The sequence below is a fragment of the Leuciscus leuciscus genome, assembly GCF_965113295.1.
Source record: "Leuciscus leuciscus genome assembly, chromosome: 16".
Taxonomy (NCBI): Eukaryota; Metazoa; Chordata; class Actinopteri; order Cypriniformes; family Leuciscidae; genus Leuciscus; species Leuciscus leuciscus.
The window spans coordinates 21,413,354-21,440,332 of record NC_138740.1 but is presented as its reverse complement, the minus strand read 5'-3'; the positions used below and the strand labels follow the sequence as shown (position 1 = coordinate 21,440,332).

Sequence of the window (26,979 nt, the reverse complement as noted above, 5' to 3'; positions counted from 1 at the left end):
TCCATCTGCTACACTGCCCACAAGCCCTCTGTGCCAACACTGACCATCAATGAGCTCATCATTTCCCTGCTGGAGCTACACTTGGCTAAATTCACACTTGTCACTTGACAATACACTCCATGCCGCTATAATTAACACAGATGCTTTCACACACACATATAGCAGTAATAAATCAGACGCTGACTCAAATAGAACTTCCTACTCATTGTGCGAGATGACCAGTCCATTGATGAAATTATGTTAATGAATGGCCTGCAAAAACACAAGCCTTTTACACTCCGATTAGCATTTGGCATCAGTTTTCATAAGTCATTGTTACTTTTTTTATCCATCAACTTCTTCAGCTGTTCTGTCTTTTTGTCAATGATGTAGGCCTACAGTAAATTTGTTACGAAACTACACAGAAAAACCTTCAAAATCTTGTAGTAAATACATATTTTCAGAATGAACATATTATGCACAGTAGTAACGATGTACAGTAGACCTATAACATGTGACATTTATTTTGGGCAACACATTTGTGAACTTTGCCCCTTAAATGTGTCTGTAATAATGGTTCTTTCAACTAATAGCAAAAAGGTAAAACTCATTATGTGTTCACCAGTGTTACACTGTCACCATGTGGAGACACCTGAGTAATACATTTCATTTACTTACTTTCAACACTTCCAATCAGGAGAAATTAAACCGAAATTATTAGCATGAACAAAAATTGGGTTAATATCAGCCTACAGACAAGAAACATTTATTTTTTAACATTTATTTACTTTTTAGTTTAAAAATGTATGCAAAACAAATAATAAAACAAAACAAAATAAAAAAACGGATTTTTGTATCTTTAAGGAGCAGAAGTGAATTCAATACGCATTAGACAAAATGCAGCAATATACTTAAGAATGGTTTCACAAATTATTTACAAAGAAATTTGTTTCATTCAAGGCCCATAGAGACCTGTATTTGTCTTTAGTTTGTTAGTGTTTTCTGAGATAATACAGTATTACACTAAGATACATGTAATTACAAAGGTACTTTGAAATATGTGTTGTATGTAGGTTAGATATAAATATACTGTAAATATGTATTGAGGGATTTTATTAGCAAAAACTGGTAGTAATAAGATGTTGATCAATCTTTCTGAAATATTTGGAGCTGATATGTGTTTGTGTTTATGGTGTGTGTGTGTGTGTGTTTGTACTTGTATGCTGCATGTATGTGTGAGAATGAGTCCACGGTGACAAAGTGAGAGGAATGAATGTTCAGATGCTTTAACACTTCCCGGAATAGGCCCGCAGTTACAGGCCAAAGTCAGCAACAAAAAAAGACGATTTCACATTATTAGCTGGTGAATTCTGGAATTGTGTTCCCAATTCTTAACACGTGAAAGCAGAATTAAAATTCTTCTGTCATTCATTATTTTGTCTATGTCCATTTCTCTCTCCTCAGAAAGCATAAGGTCCAACATAAACGGAGAGACGAAGAACAGAGCTGGTCTGATAGTTCATGAGAGGATTGACAGACACCATCTCCAAATCCAGGACGTACTCCTTTGGTCCAGTCACTGCTCGGGCCAAAACCAACATGGCACCGATGTTGTTGATTTGCTGGGGACAAGAGATGAAACAATTAAACAAAATATTTAAGATTCTGCACTATTAGGTCACTAATCAATATAAACTAATATGTGACAATGATCATGTATTATTAATGTAATAAAAATCTTATTATAAAGTGTTATTATAATAAAATAAAAATCATACTGGCCCCAATCTTTATAATATAATTATAATATAATATAATAAAATACACTATAGTTTAAAAGATTGGGGCCAGTATGATTTTTTTTAAGTAATATTTATTCAGCAAGAATGCATTAAATAAATGCTGTTCTACTGAGCTTTCTGTCCATCAAAAAACAACCCAAAAATTATAATAATATTGATAATCCACAAAATTGTCTTCACAGTTCAATAATTAAGCAGCACAACTGTTTTAAATATTGATAATAAAAAGTAATGTTTGTTAAACAGCAAATCAGTATTTTAGAATGATTTCTGAAGAATCATGTGACACTGAAGACTGGAGTAATGATGCTGAAAATTCAGCTTTACCATCACAGGAATAAATAAAATCTTAAAATATATTAAAATACAAATCAGTTATTTAAATTTGTAATAATATTTAAAAATATTACTGATTTTACATAAAATAAGCGCAGCCTTGGTGAGCATAAGAGACTTCTTTCAAAAATATTCAGAAATTTTACTGACCCCAAACTTTTGAACAGTATTGTAATATAATTTTGGTTACACTTTATTTTAAGGTGTCATTGTTACAGTGTAATTATATATTTAAGTACTGTGAGTAATATTAAGCAACTACATGTACTTACTATAGGGTTAGGGTAGAATTAGGATTTAGTTGAGGGTTAGTTGCATGCAATTATGCATAATTTACTGTTTACTATGGTAAGTACATGTAAATTATGTAACAAGGACACTGTAAAAAAGCATGTAAAAGTCGCGGCAGAAAGCCAGTATATCCAACATTTTTTATTATATTTTTCCGAAGTGTTGACAACTTAGTGTTAACTAATAACTGTTCCAAACTGGTACTACCTACAAAATATTAGTGCATTCCTGGAACTGGGCGTCGTTACACTGCATCCTTATGCATCGCTTTCTGCCAGGACTTTCACATGCTTTTCCCAAATCACGGAAGTGACTTCGACGTCCGGGTTAGCGGTAGCATAAGCCATCAGGCAAGTGTTATTTAAATAAACTCCTGATGTACTTACAAACTTTCCAATGCCTCGTTTTATGAGTACAGAACCTATTTGTACTACTGTAGAAGTTTGGTACCATTCCGGGCATTATTAGTTGGGTAATTTACGAGATACAACCTAGGATCCATTAGCGCCTGCACTAAGCCATACGGCTGATATCTCCAAATAAGCTCTAACTTTAATAATGTTCGACCAAGGGAAAAAAGGCTTCTGGGGGGGTGTTTGGCTCGAGGTCATGGTGCAAAGGACCATTTGGTCCTAGGTTGATTTTACTCCGAACCATCCCTTTAAGTTTTGAAACTGATGTATAAAAGACATTACGTCTCTGACTAACCCGTATGTAGAATTCTCCATTTTCGTCTCCAGAACGAATGCGGAAGGAGTTGTTGGCTCCAGGATAGACGCTGGTGGCCTGGATCTGGAAGATGTCTGAGGGAACTGAGCGGTCAGAGGTGATGCTCATATATCGATGCACAATGGAGAAAGGCATGTCACGACACTCCGACTTCACCACTGGACATATACAACGACTGGATAGAAAGAAAGTGACAAAAAATGGAAAGGAAAAAATGGAAAAGGGTGTTAAATACTAGTGGTGTAAATCGGATGGTTCATTACGATACCATACGATATGATATTGATTCTTATAGCCAATGATACGATATTTGCCGATACCTAAAGAATTCAGCGATATGATAACAATTTGATTCAGTGGTATATTGATCGTTATGTCGATATTATTATATTATGTGACTATTTTACACAAAGTTACATTTTATACATTGATATGATCATATCGATGTATTGTTACACCCCATTAAATACTGAAAAGTTCCAAACCATGACTGATTCAATTAAATGTTGTCTTTAAAAATGGCTCACTTCTCTGAGACCTGGACGTAGGGGTCCTGGCAGTGGTTGGAATCCAAACACTGATGCCCGCCATGGATGTTCACACAGACCTGTCTCTCCCCACACAGATGAGTGCCTGTCTCACACTCATTCACATCTACACACAGAATTATTATGACAAGCTGAATGTAAGAGTCATTTAGTGCTATAAATGCTGTAGGGTATAAGGAGGAACGTAAGTGTTAAAAAGGATTTTTTTTTTTAAAGAGGACCTATTATGTTTTTTTTTACATTTTTAACTTTCTTTAGTGCGTAATGTTGCTGTTTAAGCATGAAAAAGGTCTGCAAAGTTACAAAGTCATTCCAAAGGGAGTTATTCTCTATATCAGTAAGCATATCAGGGGTGAGGCCTGGTTGAGTTAATTAATAGTCTGTGAAACTTGCAGTTATGGTAAGGGACGTGAGTCACGTGACATTTCCAAAATATGCTCAAATCACAACATACTGGTCCAGCAGACCAATCAGAGCTCAGTGCACTTTATGGAAGGAGGGGCTTCACAGTAGGAACTAAACAGAGCGTTATAGGCAGACTGGGAAGAGAGGTGCTGCAACAACATCAAATATGTGAAAAATAATGTGATCTTTTTTTTTTTTACATTCACGCATGAAACCCTATTCTAGTAAACCACCCCAAAAATCAAGACTTTGTAAAAGCATAATATGGCGTCTTTAAATATGGGGACTTTTACCTTGGCAGAGTCGTGTTCCAAGTAGCTCGTAACCGTCTGGACAAACGCAGGAAAATCTTCCAGGTTCATTCATACACTGAAACTGGCAAAGGAAACTGGAATAGCTGCACTCATCAACATCTGGGAGAAGAGAAATAAAGCCAGTCACATTCAGTCCATCATCAATTTGTCAAAAACTATTAAGCTAATGTCTTGTGCACTAATAACCATTGCACGAGTATCCATCAGGTCCCAGGTCATAGCCCTGATCACAGCGACACAGGAATGTGCCATAACTGTTGTAACACCTTTGCTGACAAGGTGTTCCCATCTCACACTCATTTACATCTGACAACAAAGAACAGAGATGTTAGAAGTTCTGTGCTAAATAACATTTCTGAATAGAAAGCATTAAAGTGAAAGTTTGCACATTAAAAAAAAATATATATTATCTTAAATAAATGTGTATTAGGATTTTTGTATTAGCATCTGCAATGTTCTGGGAAGGTTAGTTTAGGGTTATAAAAATAAAAATATAAAAATAACTAGTAGAAAACATTCTGTGTAGGTTCTCTTTAGGCTGTTACAACATTAACGCAACGTTCTTGAAATGTTTGGTCCAAGTCTCTGGTGTTTGCTGGGACCATCATGTCATTCCAAACCTGTTTAACTTTCTTCCATGGAAGACAAACGAAGTAATTCTGAAGTATGTTCATTCTGCCATTTTCAATACAACAAAAGTGAATAGAATAGGTGCTGTACCGTAAAAAAAAAGAAAAAAAAGAACTAAGAAATAAGTTTCTGCTTTACATTTTTTAACTACTGTATAGTCAAAGACAGTATTTCAACTCAAAGTCTTTCAGCTCTTTTTTTGGCTCATTTAAATAACATTAAAAATGACTTAACTTTATTTGAATCTTAAATTAAGTTGAAATTGGTTAAATTATTTTCATTTGAGTTAAAGTAATGGAAAAAACAAACATATGTTGCCATGATCATTTAAAAAAAAAAAATTCAGTGTGTTGATCTCCAAAAAGGGCAAAAAAGCATAATGAAAGTGACAATCAGTAATATGTTTTATGTCTCATTCATGTTCATTAACGTTAAATATATGGACATTAATGATTTATTCTCAAATAACAGATCTTCACAGACATCAAACATGGCATTCACCTCAAACAGAGCTATTATAGTGCAAGTGCATATGCGCAAATCGTATAAATCACTTTATGCTCATTTGATGGTGCTTTTCTGTCATTTTTGGAGCCCCCATGGCCATTCATTTGGAAAAAAATCTTGTTCCATGGAGGAAAGAAAGTTCGAAACAGTGACAGAATTCTTATTTTTTATTAAACTATTCTGTTTAAAAAGGCATTTTGATGAACCTGTCAAACTAATGATGTGAGTGCGTAAGAAAATGTTGTTTTTTGGAATATGCACAGTATCTGGTTTAAGGACTTACCAACACAGGATCGGTTGTTTCCTGCCAGCTGGAATCCAGGCTCACATTCACAAGAGAAAGATCCTGGCACATTCACGCAGCGATGCTGACAGTACCTGTACCTGCACTCATCAATATCTAACAGAAGAGAGAAGAAGACACTGTAGACTGTAGAATAGAAGCCTAATCCTATACAAATTAAATCGGCCAGGATGATTCTTGACTGCAGATTACTATAAATCTTGAATTGTTTCTCTCAGTGAAAATGGCCATTAAAGGGATAGTTCACTTTGAAATAAATTTTTAGTATGTTTTAGCTTACCTCAAGGGCATCCAAGATGTAGGTGTCTTTTTTTCCGCAGTAGTTTCAATTTTGATATTTTTAGGTCAAACCGTTCTTGTCTGTCAGTCATATAATGCAGGTCTATGGTCACTGTCTCAAAGAGCATGCACAGAGTCCAAATTAAAACAATTCCCCGTCGTCCAAATTAAACAATTCCCCATCGTAAGTACACATTGATGGCCTAAGACACGAAACGAGCGGTTTGTGTGAGAAAACGAACAGTATTTATATCGTTTTTACCACTTATACACAGCCATGTCCAAGTGATCTGATCTGACGTGTACGCAGACTGGTGCATAGATATATACACACTAGATGTCGCCTTGTCTACGGCAGTTCATTGGAACGAATGTCTTTAAGGTGACATCTAGTGTATATATCTATGCACCAAGCTAAAACATACCAAAAATTTATTTCAAAGTGAACTATCCCTTTAAAGACACATCCATATTTTAAAGACAGACGTTAAGACAGATCATTTCTTCTCTCACCAACACACTCTATGCCAATCTTGCTGTAGCCGTCAGGGCACTGACAGGTGTAGGTGCCCACGGTGTTGATGCACTGCTGGCTGGGCTGGCAGTCATGCATGTCCAATTCACACTCATCAATGTCTGTCCAATACACACACATAATCCTCTAAATGATGAAGAGCTTCTGTACGCCACACTGATGCACATATTCAATCTAAAACCATATGAATAGGATTTCCCACATCTGCCTTTAAATAACTCACCCACACAGGTTTCTCCTTGGGCCCTGTAGCCTACGGGACAGGGGTTAAAGGCCTCGTTAGTCTCCACAGGCACACTGGGCTCTGATTGGCTGGAGGACTCAGGTGCGGTGACCACATGGGCAGAGCGAGGAAGGCACAGGTAACCACCATAGTGATTGAAGCATTTCATCTCTCCTTGACATGCCTCCTGAATAGTATCACACTCGTTTATGTCTAAGTAAAATAGAGAAAAGAATTTAGGGTACTCACCAGGTGAGAAGTCATTTGAATGTCAAATCATTTTTGAAATGTATTTTTTTTAAATGCTAGACATGTAAAACAAATATAATACGTATATACAGCGGTTAGAAATTTTCTCAAATCTTTAACTCTTTAGCAACTGAAATAGCAAATTCAAATAAATTCAGAAATAGCCTACCAAATGTTATTGATGTCATAATTATGGCAGGTCAGGACAAAATCTCAGATGAAATGACTATTACTTGTTTCTTTTTTTGAGGCAACCCTGTTAGGATATGTTGTATCTTGCATTTTAAGGTAGGAAGGGTATTTTCACATAAAAAAGCTTTACATAATTTAGCTGTGCATTTATATGAAGCAGGATTTTGGACCAATGTGATTTTGAAGTGGGCGGGGCCTACATCTGAGTACAGCTTGTTTTGATCGCCCACGCTTTATCGCGTTATGTCTGATCGGGGCATAGTGTATTTTAACATTCAAAGATGCAGCTAGACGCAGGGGCAGGACAGACGGATTGTGCATGTGACATTTAACCAACAAGATAATTAGAAGAGAAAATGCATCACTTTCTCGTCATCTCTCTCTCTTTCTCTGGCACATGACCTTCCACCCACCTCGACAGAGTTGAGTCTGCACGTCCCACTCATAGCCATCTGTACACTCCTGGCAGAGAAAACCCACTTTATTATGTGTTATCTTTAATCATTAGTCTCACTCAAACACTTTCATTGACAGGAACATGACTTCTAATGCAAACTGATGTCTGACAGCATACAATACCACACTACATATGGGGAGTTATGTAGGAAGGCAGATAGAAATGTACATGTTCAAGCATGAAGAGGACGGTAGAAGGAACATGGAGAAATTGTCAAATTACTTACTGTGTAAGAGTCACGTTCAGCGGGAGACTGACAGATTGTAGCAGGAAGAACAAGCAGACCCACACAAAGTAGCACATATGTGGCCTTCATAGTTACAGGGTACTGGACACTCACACTGCCACACTCACAGCTGGATGGATGAACAAATGTATAGATGTCGTAAAGGCACAGTCTCACTCCAAAGAGGCCCGATAAGAGAGAGAACAGATGCGCAAGGAGGTCTGTTCGTCTCCTCTGGTAATATAAGGAGGGGGCAGACAGACAGGTGGGGGTGAACCCTTGTAAAAAAAGAACAAAGGTAATTGCTAATAAACGTGTTATATGGGGGGGGGGGGGGGGGGGTACTGTAAGTGTTATGATTGTACTGTAAGTGTTATGATTTACACTTACAGTACAATATAAACACTACTCTGTATAGACATTAAAAATGACACTTTAAAATAAAAAAAATAAAAAAAATATACAAATTATAATAGTATAAAAATTATGCTAAAATAACTCTGATCTAGGTTAATGTTCATTTATAAATATATGATCATACAATACTTTTATTCATATTCATGCTTTCATAATGCATTATTTATTGTTAATTTATACAATGTGAAATATTAAAATGTATTAGTAAACGTAGAAATTAGCATTAATCTAGATTGATAAATGCAGTAAGAGTACTGTTCTTTGTTGTTTCATGATACCTAATTAAATGAACCTTATTGCAAGTGTTTACAATAGCATTGTCCAGCAGCTAGACCAGCAGTAACTTACCTGAACCAGCATGGACATTTTTTAGGTTTTAAAAGATTAGGTTTACATAAATATAAGTCTTGAACAAATATTACTCCATGGCATATGTTATACTGTAAGTTATAAATGCAAGTTTATGATTTTGATGTTGATAATAGGCTTTTCTTGGAAACAAGAAAAGTCGGTGCATATAATCAGACGGACTTTCCATTCCTCACATTCAGCGATCTTAAGACAGTTATTTATGCCTTCATATCATCCTGACTACTGTACACAACAATAATGGTAACATTAAGTCAAATATAATATTTAATCACAGAATCAACCTAAACAGATTGATCTATGTCAGCAAAACTAATAAATGGTTTAAAACAGGTATATATAGCTTTTTGAGGAAACAATTGCATGTTACTACTTTTGTAACACTCTTAACACAGGACTTTATTGTCCAAAATGGACAGCATCTCAACTGTTCTGGCCTCTCTAAACTTGTTACACTACAATAAAGAATTTATTATAAGGCTTTATTATTTGTTTTTATAGCCGCTCCATCTTATCTCTTCACCCTTCATTATCCCTTTAGGACTCTCAAATCATCTGACAAACTACATCTTCGATACACTCATGTTTCAGGATTAAAGATGATCTTTCTCTGTAGCTTTGAGTTTTTTTAACCTTTGGTTGCTTAATTATCTTAACCATTAAAAACATTATACCATCTGGTACATTACTAGTTTTTATTTGTGCTCTATGAATAAACTGACTTGACTTTTCTTAGATTTCTAGGGACTTACTTTACTGTTTGTTCTGGAACAGTGGAGTTGGCCTGCCTATAAGAGGCAGTAACATGGCCAGTGTCTGAACTCTGCAGGATATGACGGCAATTCCATGCACTCAGATCCGTCCAAAAATAAGCCAACAGCCTTGTCTGCAATCCTCAACTATAACTGTTACAATTCAAACTAAAGATTTCTGTCACATCTGGCAAAGCATTGACTCATTTCCTGTCACTCATTTCGTAGTAGAAGTTGCAAGGAAACATTGAGTAAAGTCCTGGAATGATAAATGGTTTACAGATTGTTTGAAATGACAAATACAGATGGTTTGAAACTCACTTCACTTGATCTGTCCGGCAGAAGTCGTGTTGTTCGTCTGTCTCTCTCTATGTCTATGGATTTCTCTCTCCCTCAGCATATAGCGGCCTGTTGTTGACCACAGACAGGACCCAGGCCGTGATAGCTGTGTATTTTGAATGTGAGGAAAGATGCAATGCTATTGAAAGGAGCTTAGGACGGCCCACTTCTTCCCCTCCACCCACTCCAGTAAGGCCCCTGCATCTCTGCCACCCTTCACCCTCCTGCCTTTTTTTTCCTCCAGCCCCCAAGGATTCAAATTCCTGGTTTCCAGACCAAATCCCAAATCTATTATGTTTTGTCCGCTTGCAAAACAATCCATCTGGGTTTTATTAGGCAAATCCTGTGCAATTCATAGGTCTTTATTACTTCCCATTTTTAATACACTTTACCTGGTTAACTTTCATCCTGATCAAGCTCGCTTGTGTCTGGCACTGCTGGATATTTACTGGGGGATGTCAAAAAGGAATGCAGACACAAATTAACAGGGCAAAAAAGGAGGCAAGACCTCCTGATTCGACTGTAACACACAACCCGGTGCCAGGAACATCGTGCGTCTTCATTACACAAAGAATTAAGAACCATTAAGACAATGGCTTTGATGGAAACAACAGAGGTAGCCTACTTTCAGAAACAGCAGGAGTGCCGGGGAAAGTTCCCATGAGGACTTTTCTGCAGATATCCAGAGGAAATTTCCATGACCATTTGTAGGGGGTGACAGCTGTCCCAGCTCTGGCCTTTTATAAGGTAGTAAAAGTGTCTCCTCATCCATACACTCCAGAGCTGACCAGCCCCCCTGCTGATGACCCACACCCGCTGGGCACACAAACAGGTAGCTACTATTACCCAAATAATAAGTAACAGGACTATCCTAATGACCACTTTTAAAACCAGCAATTAAGGCAGATTTTTTTTTACTCAAGTTAAATCTATTGTACAAGAATACTTTAATATACAGAGGGATCTGAGGTGGTAAAATTTAGCAAAGAGAGATTTGATCACGCCAACTGGATTTTTAACAAATGTTTTTTATATGATAAAGTGATCACAAACACACATAAATGCATGTATACTAACCTGAAAGCCTGAAGCGTGTGCACAGAGCTGCTGTAGTGCTTGAGGAAAAGTCTGAGGTCTCCGATTGTCCATTTATCTGACCGGCACGGTTCAATGAACTGCGGGGAGAAGCGAAAATCATTCTGTCACATTCAACCTGGGACTATTCGGGGACAAATATCACCTCATGGCGTGCTGTGCAGTTTATCTACAGTGTCAGTGCATTACCTTCTCCACAAGGTCGATGAACAGATCCCGGACATCTTTGGTGTGTGTGAGTGAGTTTTGAAGCAATGCTAACTAGAGCTCTTGACAAATTCTAATGTTCATCCACGTTATCCAACATAAAACAAATAAACAAATTTAATATAAACATACAAATATATATATAGGGGGTGGACAATGAAACTGAAACACTGGCCAGTATAGTGTTGGAGGTTTCACGCCTATATATGCACGGACCAATCTTCACTAATTTTACATTCCTGCATTACTAAGTAATTAATTAATGTAATTTAATTACTTTTTCTTTGAAAAAGTAAAGTAAAGGATTACTCTTAATTTTTCTGTAATTTAATTACAGGAAATAACAGTTGTATCGACTACAGAACAATTCTATATAAAACAATAGTGGATTTAACATCAAAATTTAACATCTAATGTTAAACTGTATGTTGTTAATGTAGCTTTCTCCCTTTAAATACTTTGGTCAGTTCAAGAATAATTTATGCAATTTTTTATTTTATTTATTTGAAAGAATTAAAGGGCAGTCTATCCTTGTATTGTTCAACTGGTCGAGGTTGATATGGGATTTAGAAAGTAATTAGTAATAAGCAATCCAATACTTTTTAGAGAGTAATTAGTGCAATAATCGAATTACACTGTTAAAGATGTAATTAGTAGTTAGTAATTTAATACTTTTTCACTTACTCAACACTGGTCTAAAAGGGATGTCCGGCTACTAAATCGGATTGTCTCCATCAGACCACAACTGTCCAAATCACTGCAGAATTAAATGCGCACCTCAATTCTCCTGTTTCCACCAAAGCTGTTTGTTGGGAGCTCCACAATATTCACGGTCAGGCTGCTATAGCCAAACCTTTGGTCACTCGTGCCAATGCCAAATGTGTTTCATTTCATGTGCCAAGAGTGCAAATCTTGTGCTGTGGACAATGTGAAACATGTATTGTTCTCTGATGAGTCCACCTTCACTTTCTTTCCCACATCAGTTGGAGTAACGGTGTAAAGAAGTCCAGAAGAGGCTTAACACCCGGATTGTTGCTGCCCAGAGTGAAGCACGGCGGTGGATCAGTGATGGTTTGGTGCTGCAATATCATGGCATTACCTACTTAATGTAATTGATGGCCAAGAACTACCAAACCATTCGGGAGGACTATGTGGACCTAATGGTTCAAACATTGTACCCTGAAGGGCTGTGAATCAGCATGATAATGCACTGATACACACAGCAAGACTTGTGACAGAATGGTTTGATGAACATAAAAGTGAAGTTGAACATCTCCCATAGCCTGCGCAGTCACCAGATCTACATAATTATTATTGAGCCACTTCGGGGTATTTTGGAGGAGCGAATCAGAAAACATTTTCCTCCACCAGCATCACATAGTAACCGGGCTGCGGTTCTGGAAGAGGAATGGCTCAAAATCCCTCTGGCCCCTGTAAGAGACTTGTATTGTATCTGTCATTCACAAGACGAAATGATGCGGCCACAAAAGGAGGCCCTACACCATACTAATAAATTATTGTGGTCTAAAACTAGGTGTTTCAGTTTCATATATACACTCACCTAAAGGATTATTAGGAACACCTGTTTAATTTCTCATTAATGCAATTATCTAATCAACCAATCACATGGCAGTTGCTTCAATGCATTTAGGGGTGTGGTCCTGGTCAAGACAATCTCCTGAACTCCAAACTGAAGGTCAGAATGGGAAAGAAAGGTGATTTAAGCAATTTTGAGCGTGGCATGGTTGTTGGTGCCAGACAGGCCGGTCTGAGTATTTCACACTCTGCTCAGTTACTGGGATTTTGACGCACAACCATTTCTAGGGTTTACAAAGAATGGTGTGAAAAGGGAAAAACATCCAGTATGCGGCAGTCCTGTTGGCGAAAATGCCTTGTTGATGCTAGAGGTCAGAGGAGAATGGGCCGACTGATTCAAGCTGATAGAAGAGCAACTTTGACTGAAATAACCACTCGTTACAACTGAGGTATGCAGCAAAGCATTTGTGAAGCCACAACACGCACAACCTTGAGGCGGATGGGCTACAACAGCAGAAGACCCCACCGGGTATCATCTCCACTACAAATAGGAAAAAGAGGCTACAATTTGCACGAGCTCACCAAAATTGGACAGTTGAAGACTGGAAAAATGTTGCCTGGTCTGATGAGTCTCGATTTCTGTTGAGACATTCAGATGGTAGAGTCAGAATTTGGCGTAAACAGAATGAGAACATGGATCCATCATGCCTTGTTACCACTGTGCAGGCTGGTGGTGGTGGTGTAATGGTGTGGGGGATGTTTTCTTGGCACACTTTAGGCCCCTTAGTGCCAATTGGGCATCGTTTAAATGCCACGGCCTACCTGAGCATTGTTTCTGACCATGTCCATCCCTTTATGACCACCATGTACCCATCCTCTGATGGCTACTTCCAGCAGGATAATGCACCATGTCACAAAGCTCGAATCATTTCAAATTGGTTTCTTGAACATGACAATGAGTTCACTGTACTAAAATGGCCCCCACAGTCACCAGATCTCAACCCAATAGAGCATCTTTGGGATGTGGTGGAACGGGAGCTTCGTGCCCTGGATGTGCATCCCACAAATCTCCATCAACTGCAAGATGCTATCCTATCAATATGGGCCAACATTACTAAAGAATGCTTTCAGCACCTTGTTGAATCAATGCCATGTAGAATTAAGGCAGTTCTGAAGGCGAAAGGGGGTCAAACACAGTATTAGTATGGTGTTCCTAATAACCCTTTAGGTGATTGTGTATATATATATATATATATATATATATATGAGAATGCATAAACCTGTAATGCCTTTTCTTTCCAATTAATTTTGCTTCATTACTATAACATTTCCCATTATGGATTTTCCAAATAGTTCCTAATTAGTGGCCATAGGCTGAACAATTTTTGCACTGTCACCTCCCTGCTTGCTCAAATTTTACTCTGCATGTCACCATTGCATGCTACAAAAAGACACTCACCAAAGATGATCTGATTGGTGGAATACCTTGCAAATGGTAGTAGTTGCTGCTGTAGTGTTTCTGCAGAGCATATTTGTTGTTTTTATACATGCTTGTTTTCATAGTACCTACTTCTCTTTGAAATGCGTTCTACTTGGTTTAGTGCAAAACAGTTTTGCACTGCATATTAGTAAGTACAGACAGTCTGAGCTGTCAGAGAACTGTCTCTTAAAGACAAACATCTTACCAACTGCCCCCACAGTCCAGTAGCTGATTAGCTGTAACAGCGCAAAAGGAAAAGTCCTGGAAAGACAAGTACTGTAGTACCCTGTATCAAAACGACTTTTAGCAAAGAATACAATGGTGGCATAGTCCCTGCAGAGAGACATGGCTGAATCAGAGAGAGGACAGGGGAGAGTGTGAAAAGCGAGTAGAGAACAGAAAAGAGCATATGAGGAGAAAAATGTATGGAGGAGAAAAACCAAGCAAGACAGTAAGAGGATGAACAGAACAGAAACATCAATTTTAAGATATGCCTGCGACTGTGTATCTTAGGTTTGGCCAGGTTTACGATTGCTTTCAAATATAACTCCAAAAGCTTTCAATGGTGAAGCTGGTTGTATTAAATCACAAAAGCATCTTCATCTTTATAACAAGAACAGGTAAGAAATATGTTTTTTGGCTCACATTTACATCCTTGGTATTGGAAAGTTAGAAATGGTCACAATTTCAATAGGTGGAACAGCTGCAGTTTAACACTTGTAAGGGAATGGTAGAGAATATACTGTATATGCTTCATTTGGCCTCATGTGTGAAAGTCTCACCTTGCCAGAACATCAGACAGGAGAAAGTGATGTTATATGTTCTCCACTAGGGGGCCTTTTAGCTCTTCCACCACTTTAAACACACACTTGAAATTGTCAAAATGAGAAAAGGGTAAAAAAAGGGGTTAAATTAGTAATCATTTATATTTAGGTCCCATAATTTAACAATGCATTGACTAACATTAACCTTCTACAGTGAGCAAAATATTTGTTACCGTATTTATTAATCTCTGTTAACGTTAGTTATAGGTGCTGACAGTTCTAAAGCATAAAAATACCATAATATATATGCAGATATTTAAGAAAACATACAAAGTTCAAATGCAAAAACAATGCTACAGCCAGTTATTCTACTTTGAAAAGTGCATCCCATGTCTGAATGTTTTTGTTTTGGTCTGTGTGATCTCGCCCACTGCCAATTTACCCAGAAGTATTTCGACACCCCCGTTAGCCAGAAAACACTGTGTATTGCAGCCATGGAAGCCAGCAAACTAACTGGATCAGAGATCCAGAATTCTACCAGACCTAAAAAGCCTCGGCATTCACAGCTCTATGAACAGAGACATATTATAGTACACTGACAAAATAGTTTCTGTAAAATAGCATTGCAAATCATGCAATATTCATCCTTTCCTAGAGAGGCATTCAAAAATACAAGAAGCCAGAGTGTTTGCGGCACCTGTCGACAACAGCTCAACTGATGTTGTCCAAGTCTTTTTTGTTCCCTTAGGAGTTTCTTACTGAGCACCTCCCTGGCAAACACACTATCAAACTCATAGTCCCTACAGGACAAATGTGGCAAGAAACAAAAAACCTCAACAAAACACAGATGATGCCCTAACTAACAACTAAAACTTCTTTGGTAATATTATAGAAAATGGATGCAAACTCTAGTAGGACCACAGACCTCTCAATAACCATGGTTTGATGGTGAGGAGGGATCTGGAAAAGAAGCTGATTGGCCACTTTGGAAGGGGACTGTAGGAGCCGCTCACACATCTGGAATGTCCTGAACTGGTCCATGGTGTCGCTGTGTAAAACGTCTGCATTGGCTTCACACCCCAACAAGGCTCCTGCTTCCATCTGCATTTTCACTGCATCTCTGACTATTTACCAAGATGAAGAGTATATCATCACCTGAAATGTTAAACGGAAAAGTGTGTATTACAAGCTCATAAAAATGTATTAACCTGTGTGTCCATCCAACCACAGTTGGTACACGTCTTCATCCAGGACAGTGGTATTCCCAACAAACACATCTAACTCTGTAGACATTTTCATAAAAAGCAAGAATAAATAAATTTAATATTTTAAATAATATATTAAAAACACATTTAATAAAACAATTTGATATAGCGGTAATAGCTGCGTTGACTAACATTTTGACTGGTAACAAAAAATGGAATGTCCATGTGGATTTAAAAAAATGGCAATAGTTTATTATTTGCTAAACGGTTTGTTCTATTAATTAATTTAAAAAACAAATCTAAAATAATACATGACCACTGTAACCTGTTTATTCAAAGAAAATTGACGTCAAACTGATGATTTAAACTTATCGTGTTTTTTTGGGGGTTTTTTGTGCCGAAAGGTCAGTCAATAAAGACACAGTTAGCTGATGTTAAAAGACGGCAAAAAGTGCATCGCTCTGTTAGAACCTTACTTATTACGCATTTACTATTCCAAACACGCACGTGCAGATCTATCTATGTGCTTTATGCAGGAACACAAACAAATAATAGCATATGAGCACTGACTGCTGCTGTGGTACATGTAACTGGAAGGAGAAGATGCTGTCAAACTCTTCACGGTCGTGTGAATGATGAATCCTGTTCTGTTGGTTTGACTCCAGCTGAACTACATTCACCAGACATTGCCCTCCGTCGAGCGTTCGGTCTGATAGGATATTATGTGCGACTGCCACCTGCTGCTAAGGAATAAACAAAGCACATGATTGTAAAAACAGCTGAACAAAATGTTGAGAAATATTGTTATTTTATGTTTGGCTGTTTTAATGTCCTAGCTGGTATAACATTTTGCGCTTGTGTAATGTTTCTGACTTACACTTTATTCAGCAAACTTGCAACAACCGTTGCCTACATTAGTCATGTAGCCTAAGGAAACATGCATTGAGGCATTTTTGGGTAATTCAATTATCTTTAATGTTAATAATTGACTAAATCTGCACATCTACAAAGTAATTATTTGTGGTAAAACTTTTGGAGGTTCAGTTGCCATTGGAGAAATTATATGATTTAGTGTTATTTTGAAGAAGAAAAAAAATGGGAAAAACCCCCTCTGTTAATAACTCTACCATTCAAAAAGTTTTGGGTTAGAAAATGTTTTTAAAGAAACCAGGACGGGCAGTAAAGACTTATATTGTTACAAAAATTCAATGTCAAATAAAAGCTAGTCTTTTGACATTTGTATTAATCAAAGAATCCCATCACATGAATAAATTACATTTTAATATATATCAAAATAGAAAAGTCATTTTAAATTGTGATAATATTTCACAAAATAACAGTTTTTACTGTACTTTTAAACAGTACATAATAGCTAAATAAATATACAATTTATGGAGCTTACGCCAAGCCCAGGTCCACTCCTACACCCATGGTACAAAAAGATTTGACAGAGAAACACCATTTGAAGCTGTGGTTTATTACAAAAACAAGTAAAGAAATCTGCATGCAAGATAATAATTCTCAAGGTACCTGTATATCACTGAAATATATTTCAACATTTCGCTTTCTTTAACAAATATAAGCCTATTACGTTATATAACACACAGCTGATCTGAACCAGCAGACTCAGCACTAAACATGACCAGCATCAGTGTTTATTCTGGGTTTGGGTCATTTATCTTGCAGATGGGCATATGTGCCTCAAAGACCAACTCTAGTCTTTCTCTCTCCCTTTCAAGTGCAGCGATCTCTTCTTCCAGTTGTGTCTTCACGTGTTCCAAATGATCCGTCTCCTGAAAGACAAAGCGCAAGCTCAGGACATACAACTAGGCTTCTGTATAGCATAGTTTACACCACAAATAATAACTCATCTCACATTCTGTAAAGTGTCTATAAGCATCCGACGGCGATCCCGACATCTGGCAGCTGCTACTCTGTTCCTTTCCCTGCGGATCCTTATCCTGTCAAGGTCCTCAGAGGACATCTATAAAAGAAGGCCGTCTTAAGACTAATTTCATTTAAGAACCATTAAGCGTAAAGGGATAGTTCACCCAAAAATGAAAATTATCCCAATATTTACTCACCCTCAAGACATCCTATGTGACTTTCTTCTTTCAGCCAAACACAATCAGGGTTATATTAAAAAATATCCTGGCTCTCCCAAGCTTTATAATGGGATTGAATGAACTCCAGGATCCATCCATCATAAAAGTAATCCAAAAGGCTCCAGAGAGTTCTGCCTTCTGAAGTGAAGTGAAGCGATGCGATTGTGTAAGAAAAATATTAATATTTAAAGCTTAATAAACTATATATACTGTATAATCACTGGCTTCCGGTAACGGCCGTACATGAGTCTAGTTCTAGCAGAAGAGTGACCTCTGACCCGACGTATTGACGAAAGCGGAAGCACAGAAGATAGAGCAAAACAAAACAACGGTCACGAATTAGAGAATTTTTAAAGAGAAATGCTGGAGGAGCTTGAGTTTGTTGCCCAGCCCTATTTGTTTGAACCGCGAGAGGCGTCTACTCTCACCTAAGCTTACGCTACACCTCCATCATACGTCATAAGCCGGAACTCGACTCTCTCGTGAACATGCGGATAGACGTTAAAGGAAGCTATAGTGATTATAGTTCATAAAGTTATAATGAAGGGTATTTTTCTTACAAAAATGCATCGCTTTGCTATACAGAATGCCTTTATTAACCCCCTGGAGCCGTATGGATTACTTTTATGATGGATGGATGCGGATTTTTTGACTTCATTCACTCTCATTATAAAGCTTGAAAGAGCCAGGATATTTTTTTTATATAAATCTGATTGTGTTTGGCTGAAAGAAGAAAGTCATATACACCTAGGATAATTTGTGGGTGAGTAAATTATGGGATAATTTTCAGTTTTAGGTGAACTAAGTCTAAAAGAGTGATAGTTCTGCCATCTTACGGCTGATAACAAGAAAGCAAACACACAGAAATTCTACCCTATTCCAAATATGCTATTCCTGTTACTCATCCATTGGCACCAATGTCAGAGTGATCCATCTGAGCCTGCGCTTTAAGATTCCCGCTCAAATACCACAGCACTGACTCACTCCTCATGCCCCTTTGTGATTCAGGTGTGAGTCATTTCAATCTTTTACCATAAATGAATGAGTCACCGGAAACACTCAAGTTCACTTTCACTATTTTCTGCATTCCAAACTCTTAAAATATCAGAAATATTAGTAACTTACATGCTTATTAGTATGCCCTACTGCACTGTCCCCTTCTGCTCCGTTATAGGACTGGTCAGGACTGGAGCACTGTGGCAAACAGGGGCAGTTAGGCATGGTGGTGCTGGGTATGAATGAACAAAATGTTCCCAATGTGGTCTCTGATTGGGAAAGTAGAGAGGACTGCAGAAGCCACTGAAGATCTGGACTAGATGTAATTACATCAAGACTTGGGCTAGATGTAGTCTCCTCAGTGAGATTCTGCAAAATAAATAAAATAAACTGGTTAACAATTATATACTTTATATTGCAGAAGAAGAAAAAATCTTCACAATATTAAACAACTATTGTTAGCTCTGAGGTATTCCTTTTATTTAATTCAGTTGATTTGAAAATATATTCAAGTAGGCTAAATATCCTAAAATATTTAAAAAGAAAAAGAAAAAATAGCCTACCGAACGTATGTGAAAAGCCGTTGAGTTATCCGGGTCCATCCATGCTAGAGGAATCTGGGAATCATGCATACGATGATACGATTCTCTTCCTTCATTATGATTCATTCTGATCAAAACAGACCAGTATGCTGCTCGTTCATATTATTTATCGTTGTTAAGTTCGTTTAAATCCATCTCCCGTTAATTGAAATGTAGCTAACACAGAGTCGATAGCAGAAAAATGACAAAATGATGATAAATCCATCAGAGCGAATGATGCAAAATTAACCAAAACACGTGCTACAACTTTTCTTAAAATGTTTCAACGCCTCCTCACACCCACGCTCTCTCTCCTCCCCATCAGTGAAGCATCTATCGTTTCCAATCTACCGCCTTTTCTCCTCAGTGGATACTAATGTGCCTCTAATGGCCATTACATTCTTGCTAATAGCGCCAACTAACTGTCACTAAAATTATATTCACTGGGAAACCAAGTAAACGTCGCGAAGTTAAAAACATGTGGTTTGAGAGCTCCAGAAGCTTCCATAGCTCACACCCTACACGTTGAATTTCAATTACAGCCATATTTTGCCAATAGGTGACGTGTAGGTTTGAAATGTATGAATAAGCGACCCGTTGAAGAACTGGTAGGACATTTATGAATCACTGAACTGGGTAGAGAGCAAACACACGACATGTGCCTCATCTTGTTTCATGGCTTAATTACCCAAGAAATTAAAGTGTTTAAAAGCCTAAATGGATTTCATTTAATTTGGATTTGTGCGTGTATGTGTGCGTATGGGACATCATTAGTTAGAATAATTATAATATTTATGTTATAATCTTTTTTTTTTCTTTTTTTACCAAAATCAGTGTGTTGTGACCAACGTGTAAAGTCATTTTGTCGTCTTCCGATTTCCGGCTAGAAAATTATGAACGAGACGTCTCCACCATGCCTGTCAGGTAGTCTTGTCAATATAAATATTATTATTGATTTTTTTTTTTTTGAAAGAAGTCATTATGCTTATCAAGGCTGCATTTTTTTTTTTTTATAAAAAAAATACAGAAAAACAGTAATATTGTGAAATATTATTACAATTTAAAATAACGGTTTTCTTTTTAAATATACTTTAGTGATGGCAAAGCTGAATTTTCAGCATCATTACTCCAGTCTTCAGTGTCACATGATCCTTCAGAAATCATTCTAATATGCTGATTTATTATCAATGTTGGTATAACCTGTGATACTTTTTTAAATTATTTGATGAATATAAAGTTAAAAAAGAATAGCATTTATTTAAAATAGAAATCTTTTGTAACAATATACAATACTGTTCAAAAGTGTGGGGTCAGTAATTTTTTTCTTTCTTTTTTTAAAAAGAAATTAATACTTTTATTCAACAAGGATGTGTTAAATTCATAAAAAGTGAAAGTAAAGATTTATATTGTTAGAAAATATTTCTATTTTGAATAAATTATGTTCTTTTTAACTTTTTATTCATCAAAGAATCCTGAAAAAAGAACCACAGGTTTAAAAAAATTAGGCAGCACAAATCTTTCCAACACTGATAATAAATCAGCATGTTAGAATGATTTCTGAAGGATCATGTGACACTGAAGACTGGAGTAATGATGCTACAAATTCAGTTTTGCATCACAGAAATAAAGTATATTATAAAGTATATTCAAATAGAAAACCATTATTTTAAATTGTAATATTTCACAATATTACTGTTTTGTCTGTATTTTTGACCAAATAAATTAAAAAACATTACAAATAGTAATTTTTCCAAACTGTTGACCGGTACTGTGTGTGTATATACAGTCAACTTTTTAAGTGGATCAAAACCTTTTATCAAAGTTATAGCCTACATGAATTTTGAACAATACCCGTTCTTGTCTTTGGACAACTTTGATTAACTTTTTTGATCCACTTCAAATTTTGACTACTTATATATATATATATATAAACTCAGAATTTCTTAGGGTGGGTAGATTACAAATGGGTAGATAAATTATAAATCTATAATTTTGTTAATTAACTGAAACACAGAGCTCCTAAAGGGACATGGAGAAGATAAAAATATGAGATGTCAGGAAAATGTATTTATCAATGCTTTTGCGTTCCCTCACAAATGTTTTGCGTTTTTCCCTATAAAAAAGAACACAAAACTTTTGCAAGCAAATGCAAAAGCATTGAAATCCTATCTCATATATTTTCCATCACATTGTCCCTTAAGGGCTCCACAACACATGAATGCTGCTGAGAAAATAAATGCAAACACAGAAGTATAATTTTGTCTAGTCAGAAACAGACTTGTAATAGGGATATGACTAAGCCTAGGCCTATGTGTCACACAACTTTGATGTCAGAGATAGAATATGCCTGTTTAAGCTTATTTTTTTATTAGAGTCAGCACAAATCCCAGATAAAAAGTTTTATTATTAACAGTAAAGTTACACAATTTATTCCTCTTGTAATTTCAGTGCTCTTCCCCCCCCAAGGCAACAAGAAACTAAATGAATAGCAGATCTGACACATCCACAGTGAACTGTAGACACACACAGGGGTGTAAAGGACATATTATATAGGTCTGTAGGCCCCAACAGTAATATCAAATAGTTTAGGATTATTCAGTGTCCCATCTTTGTCCAAAAGAAAGTAGAACTTGTACCCTTTGACTTTAAGAGGAATAAATGAAGGTGATTCCTGTCTGTGTGCATGACAGGTCACTTGAGTCAAAGGCACAGTTAGATGGTGAGCTCTGAGAGGTCCCAGTGGTGATTGTGTCGACACAGTCACATTTTCACCTCCCTTATGCAGAATCACACGACTGACAGAACGACGGCTGAACAATACTGCCACTCCGACAATTCCTCCACCTACGACAACAGAAAAAAATACATTTTATACAGCTTGAATACATAAAAATGCAGATAAATTGCAGAGTTAAAAGCTTACCAATGATTAGGCACCCAAGAGTGAATCCATACCTCCAGGCATTTGAACCAAGGTTCATATCAAAACTGAAAAGCCCCCCTAACTCAGTTCTAACCTTTTGAGACTCACCGCTAATTTTTCTTGTGTCTCGAAGACTTGTGAAAGCAAAGTGAGCCAGATATGCCCAGAATACAAACTGACCACCACAAAAAATGGCCAAAAGTCTGAAGAAACGGGTCCGGTCATGTTTAAAAAGAGTCACGTCCTTTGCGACAGCAGTGGAGGTGAAAGTATATGCGTTCCTGACTGAATTCACGCGCACGTAAGAACGCAGTGGACTCAAGATGCTTGTGATATCATTGATTTTAACGTGTTGTGTCGCTGTAGACACGGAAGCTCTTAAAGACTGAATCCTTGTCAGTCGATACGCTGAAATAAATGTGTGACAACGCTTTACGCCGAATAACACGCACTGAATAGCCATGGTTTAATAAAACGACTATCTTCGAAACACATAAATTTCAAACACGAGAGATTTCTGAACAATTGGCAACAATATTATTATCTAACATGCTGAGAGATTTGAACTGCACCAGGACAGCGCCATGCTTGCTCTATTTTAAACTACGGAAACCTCGTTGGTCCAAACGGTCCAGTTTACTAAAAGATATCCTCATCTTATCCAAACAAAAAGTATTTTCTCAAAACTTTTTTGTTCATTGATTATTACTATTTGTTCAAAACTATTCGTAAATAAATAAAAGTCGTTTTAAAATGTTTTTTCAAAATTTGCTGAAAAGCAAATGTGACAACTTACCCCATGTAATGTGACATGCTTCGCGGTTGGGCATTATTTATTCATTTATATTTTGTAAAGAAAAGACTGCACTGTTTTCTCTGTACTGACCTATTTTTTTTTTACAGTCTATGGTACTGACATTGGCCTTTGAACATACTCTGAGTAAAAAATAATGACCCAATCTCCCATATAGGCTACATTCAAAACTGCTTTCCTGCTGTGTATAAAAGTAAACTTTGTTCAAAAATAGCCTACCTAATATTCCCTTAATTTATCAACTGATGTAGTTTCAACAAAGTGCACGGACACATTGTGTAGCCTATAAACATATAGCTCACGTAGCCTATTCATTTTCGCAGGGTACTTAGGTTTGTTTGTGTTTTCATTGTTTGTGTGGGAGGGTCGTTTTACTGTGACTCTTATCTGATTTTTGATGCTCCAAGCTAATTTGCATACAAAGGTTTGATTTACACTAAACTGATGACAGCATCTGTTAAACTGTATTGTCTAATATAGGAAAGCCAGAACCCTTTTATTATATAAACCTATAGGTTTCAAGAATTAGCAGTGTATTTAAACTTTAGTAGGCAAAATGTATGTGATAGGGCACTTTCGCCCCCTGCTGATAGCCTACTGTTACAGCGATACACCTCCATTCAGACAGACAAAACACCTAAACAAAGGAGTAGACCCACCACACCCAGACAGAAAACCTCAAGTCATGGTTTAAAAAGTTTATAAATTCATTAAAATGACATTAACAGTGTTCTAAAACTAACATGAACATGTTACTATTTAAAACAATACATAGTAACCAGTTTACCTTTCTGGCTAAGGTTAGCATTAGTTTGAGAACCGGTTATACTTGTACCTGCACTGCGCCGTTATATTTCTGCGCATGCGCAACATCACCTGGCGGTTTCCTTGTTATAAGGAAAAGGTAGTTGAATTGTGGATAACTGTAGGTTGCGAGAGGATCCGCTTAAAAGTATCTCTAGGAACTTAGTCGAACATAATCCATTCTCTAGGTTTTCGAAAATGCCTCGTGCATTCTTGGTCAAAAAAGTTAACATCGCTACTGGAAAAAGAAGCTGGAGTGAGATTCCGGATACCGCTCGTGGGGAGTCTGGGGACGTATACATACCTGGTGAGTGCCTCGTTCATGTTCGTGTGTCACAGGCTTGGAAGTTAACAGAATATTAAGGTATTATATAATTCATTTTATTTTGACAAATGCAGTTAGACTAAGCAATAAGAAAAATAGTTTCTCATTATTATTATATCCGAGCCATATTGGCTATATTAATTTATTATTTTATTATATGTATTATGTCTTTTCCTTTTTTTATTATTAGCTATTGTATTTAAATGTATTTTAAATGAATGTGAATTCTGACTCTGAATTCTATATTTGTATAGTGTTTTATTTCACTGAATGCCTATGCTAATACTGATTACTGCTTTGTATTAAATAGGGAAAAAAACTTGCTGCATAAAAAAATGATTAAATTAATTAAGAGTACTTGAACTCAGTGGCCAGTCAACATCTGTTGATCTCTCTCTTTCTGCTTTTGTGCTCCCTAGAGTCCCTTTTTCCACCATATGTGCATGAAGTCTCTGAGGGAAGCATTGCAGAATACTCCTGCTTCACAACTGCACAAAACAAATTCCTGACTGCAAAGCTGCCATCCTCTGCTGCACAGGGTCAACTTAATCACAAGCCAGAATGCCGCATGAGGACCCAAAGAGTGCCTTACTTGCGCTCAAAGATAAAGGTGAGATGACAATTCCTTTGGTTTAAAACGGCTGCTTTGGCACATGTTATAATGTTAGTGTGCATTTTCTGTGCTGTAGCAGGATATGATGTCATTGTTCTTCCATTTTCAGATAACTACAGGTAACATGCCATCTCTTCTGTCAGTCATCCCAGAGAATGCGAGCAAATTAGCAGATATTCTACCTGCTGCATCAGTTTTATCCTGTCAGGTATGTCAGAAGAAGTTTACTACAGCACGTATGCTGAAACGCCATGTAAAGTGCCACAGTGAAACAAAGAAGTACTCTTGTGAGCACTGTGGAAAAGGATTTAATGATACTTTTGATCTGAAGAGGCATGTACGCACACATACAGGTAAGTTTATGTTTATAATAATGTATATTTACATGTTTTAATATGTAAGTTTGTATATCTCAAATTTTTCTCTCAACTTCCAATATACAGGTGTGAGACCCTATAAGTGTACTTTGTGTGCTAAAGCCTTCACCCAGCGCTGCTCCTTAGAATCTCACCTAAAGAAGATCCATGCCATTACTCAGCAGTATGCCTACAAAGAGCGTCGAGACAAACTGTATGTGTGTGAGGAGTGCGGCTTGACCGTACAGACACGGGACAGTCTGCAGAATCATCTTCAAGCTGAACATCCACAGAGACTTATAGCGAGAAAAAGCAACTATATACTGGCACATAGTGAGGAAGATAATGTGTCACTGTGTTCACCTGAAACCCCACAAATATAGTGCTGAGTAAAAAGAGAAAAATGAGAAGTTATTGATAGATGTTCCACTCTGCATGCACTTTTGTACAGTCAGTAATTCTAGGCAGAACCAAATGTCTTAGAATTATTGGAAATAGGAAAATAATTCTGATATAATGAATTGAATAAAAAATTTACAATGAAAGCAGTGTATTGTTCAAAGGCATATTTCAGCAAAAATAAAATTCTGGTGTGTTGTAAGAGACGACCCTATTTTTTTCCTGAACATATAGTCTTGTAAAATATAATATTGGCTACTTTTGAAAAAGAGTATTTATTATGAAATAATATATAATATAAATCTCTTTAAGTGCAAAATGTAAAGTTGTTGGACACTTAATAACATGGTATTTGCAATTAAATAAAAATATATATATATATTGAATGCAATAGGCTAGTAGGACTTAGGTAGCCTACATCTTTATATGTAATTTCATAATTATTTCTATTGTCTTTGAAATATGGTTAAAGTTTATTGTTGAATGTACTGACAATCATTTATCGTAAACTAAAATATTTTAATGTAATTTCTGTCGAAATGTAAACATTTCTTATATATATATAAGCTACTTTATGTAGCATATTGAATAACACATAGGCCTACAGTTAAAATTATAATAAAATACTTTACATGTGCTTTAATTTGTTAGTTAGTTAACACATCAACATCAACACTTCTTTAAAGCATGACAAAATAAACTTTTTAAAAGTGCACATAAATGTGTTAAGAAACAATCAGGAAAGTGTAAACATTCAATACAATTAAGCGCACTTCTTTTTCCCAAGGATTGTCCGAAGGTTTTTTTTTTTTTTTTTTTTACATCGCAGCTTTAACCTTGAAACAACATAAAACTACTATTGACTATTTGACTAATAACGAATAATAATAATA

The 26,979-nt window shown here is 36.7% G+C and overlaps 5 protein-coding genes across 7 annotated transcripts; 1 reads left to right on the top strand and 4 right to left on the bottom strand.

Moving 5' to 3' along the window:
* Nucleotides 1-485: 485 nt before the first annotated feature.
* efemp2b (EGF containing fibulin extracellular matrix protein 2b) lies at nucleotides 486-10,127 on the bottom strand. 2 transcript variants are annotated; one of them, XM_082140459.1, is made up of 11 exons: nucleotides 9,866-10,127; nucleotides 8,007-8,136; nucleotides 7,737-7,785; nucleotides 6,883-7,095; nucleotides 6,638-6,760; nucleotides 5,825-5,941; nucleotides 4,591-4,710; nucleotides 4,384-4,503; nucleotides 3,665-3,791; nucleotides 3,117-3,312; nucleotides 486-1,601 (listed from the first exon to the last, which is right to left on the bottom strand). In XM_082140459.1, exons 2-11 carry the CDS (start codon nucleotides 8,094-8,096, stop codon nucleotides 1,440-1,442), a joined length of 1,317 nt encoding a protein of 438 aa, XP_081996585.1. In that variant the 5' UTR covers nucleotides 8,097-8,136; nucleotides 9,866-10,127; the 3' UTR covers nucleotides 486-1,439. The 2 variants fall into 2 exon arrangements, with proteins under 2 accessions (XP_081996585.1, XP_081996584.1); XM_082140458.1 differs by having other exon boundaries at nucleotides 8,007-8,284; nucleotides 9,866-10,123.
* A 743-nt stretch (nucleotides 10,128-10,870) lies between these two features.
* fibpb (fibroblast growth factor (acidic) intracellular binding protein b) lies at nucleotides 10,871-16,862 on the bottom strand. The gene is given in 13 exon segments (XM_082140816.1): nucleotides 10,871-11,058; nucleotides 11,168-11,221; nucleotides 11,223-11,258; nucleotides 14,207-14,240; nucleotides 14,292-14,443; nucleotides 14,445-14,485; nucleotides 14,488-14,534; nucleotides 14,984-15,015; nucleotides 15,019-15,086; nucleotides 15,663-15,713; nucleotides 15,716-15,765; nucleotides 15,891-16,120; nucleotides 16,741-16,862. Coding segments are annotated over 12 exon segments (924 nt in total). The 5' UTR covers nucleotides 16,073-16,120; nucleotides 16,741-16,862; the 3' UTR covers nucleotides 10,871-10,881.
* Nucleotides 16,863-17,411: 549 nt separating this feature from the next.
* Nucleotides 17,412-20,751, bottom strand: fosl1b (FOS like 1, AP-1 transcription factor subunit b). Of its 2 annotated transcripts, none has more exons than XR_014199027.1 (4): nucleotides 19,835-20,751; nucleotides 18,255-19,640; nucleotides 18,047-18,154; nucleotides 17,412-17,963 (listed from the first exon to the last, which is right to left on the bottom strand). XR_014199027.1 is itself a non-coding variant. In XM_082142156.1 (4 exons), the coding sequence occupies exons 1-4, from the start codon at nucleotides 19,937-19,939 to the stop codon at nucleotides 17,826-17,828; spliced, it is 591 nt and encodes a 196-aa protein (XP_081998282.1). In that variant the 5' UTR covers nucleotides 19,940-20,751; the 3' UTR covers nucleotides 17,430-17,825. The 2 variants fall into 2 exon arrangements, 1 of the variants encoding a protein (XP_081998282.1); XM_082142156.1 differs by having other exon boundaries at nucleotides 17,430-17,963; nucleotides 19,401-19,640.
* On the top strand, nucleotides 18,952-26,307 carry ovol1b (ovo-like zinc finger 1b). The gene is made up of 5 exons (XM_082142154.1): nucleotides 18,952-19,038; nucleotides 24,582-24,700; nucleotides 25,138-25,328; nucleotides 25,441-25,684; nucleotides 25,775-26,307. The coding sequence occupies exons 2-5, from the start codon at nucleotides 24,592-24,594 to the stop codon at nucleotides 26,068-26,070; spliced, it is 840 nt and encodes a 279-aa protein (XP_081998280.1). The 5' UTR covers nucleotides 18,952-19,038; nucleotides 24,582-24,591; the 3' UTR covers nucleotides 26,071-26,307.
* tmem223 (transmembrane protein 223) lies at nucleotides 22,239-23,434 on the bottom strand. The gene is made up of 2 exons (XM_082142155.1): nucleotides 22,776-23,434; nucleotides 22,239-22,696 (listed from the first exon to the last, which is right to left on the bottom strand). Exons 1-2 carry the CDS (start codon nucleotides 23,236-23,238, stop codon nucleotides 22,398-22,400), a joined length of 762 nt encoding a protein of 253 aa, XP_081998281.1. The 5' UTR covers nucleotides 23,239-23,434; the 3' UTR covers nucleotides 22,239-22,397.
* Nucleotides 26,308-26,979: the final 672 nt, after the last annotated feature.

Excerpts from the sequence above, each read along its gene's own strand:
- efemp2b (XM_082140459.1), bottom strand. The coding sequence starts at position 8,096 with ATGAAGGCCACATATGTGCTACTTTGTGTGGGTCTGCTTGTTCTTCCT. Across the intron at positions 4,711-5,824 it reads AAACAACCGATCCTGTGTTG|ATGTAAATGAGTGTGAGATG; the intron begins GTAAGTCCTTAA and ends CTTTGTTGTCAG. Across the intron at positions 3,313-3,664 it reads TACGTCCAGGTCTCAGAGAA|TCGTTGTATATGTCCAGTGG; the intron begins GTGAGCCATTTT and ends CTTTCTATCCAG.
- fosl1b (XM_082142156.1), bottom strand. The coding sequence starts at position 19,939 with ATGAATCATAATGAAGGAAGAGAATCGTATCATCGTATGCATGATTCC. Across the intron at positions 19,641-19,834 it reads CGGCTTTTCACATACGTTCG|AATCTCACTGAGGAGACTAC; the intron begins GTAGGCTATTTT and ends TTTATTTTGCAG. Across the intron at positions 17,964-18,046 it reads TTATAGACACTTTACAGAAT|GAGACGGATCATTTGGAACA; the intron begins GTGAGATGAGTT and ends TTTGTCTTTCAG.
- tmem223 (XM_082142155.1), bottom strand. The coding sequence starts at position 23,238 with ATGGCTATTCAGTGCGTGTTATTCGGCGTAAAGCGTTGTCACACATTT. Across the intron at positions 22,697-22,775 it reads TCTTGGGTGCCTAATCATTG|GTGGAGGAATTGTCGGAGTG; the intron begins GTAAGCTTTTAA and ends CTGTTGTCGTAG.
- ovol1b (XM_082142154.1), top strand. The coding sequence starts at position 24,592 with ATGCCTCGTGCATTCTTGGTCAAAAAAGTTAACATCGCTACTGGAAAA. Across the intron at positions 24,701-25,137 it reads TGGGGACGTATACATACCTG|AGTCCCTTTTTCCACCATAT; the intron begins GTGAGTGCCTCG and ends TGTGCTCCCTAG. Across the intron at positions 25,329-25,440 it reads ACTTGCGCTCAAAGATAAAG|ATAACTACAGGTAACATGCC; the intron begins GTGAGATGACAA and ends TTCCATTTTCAG.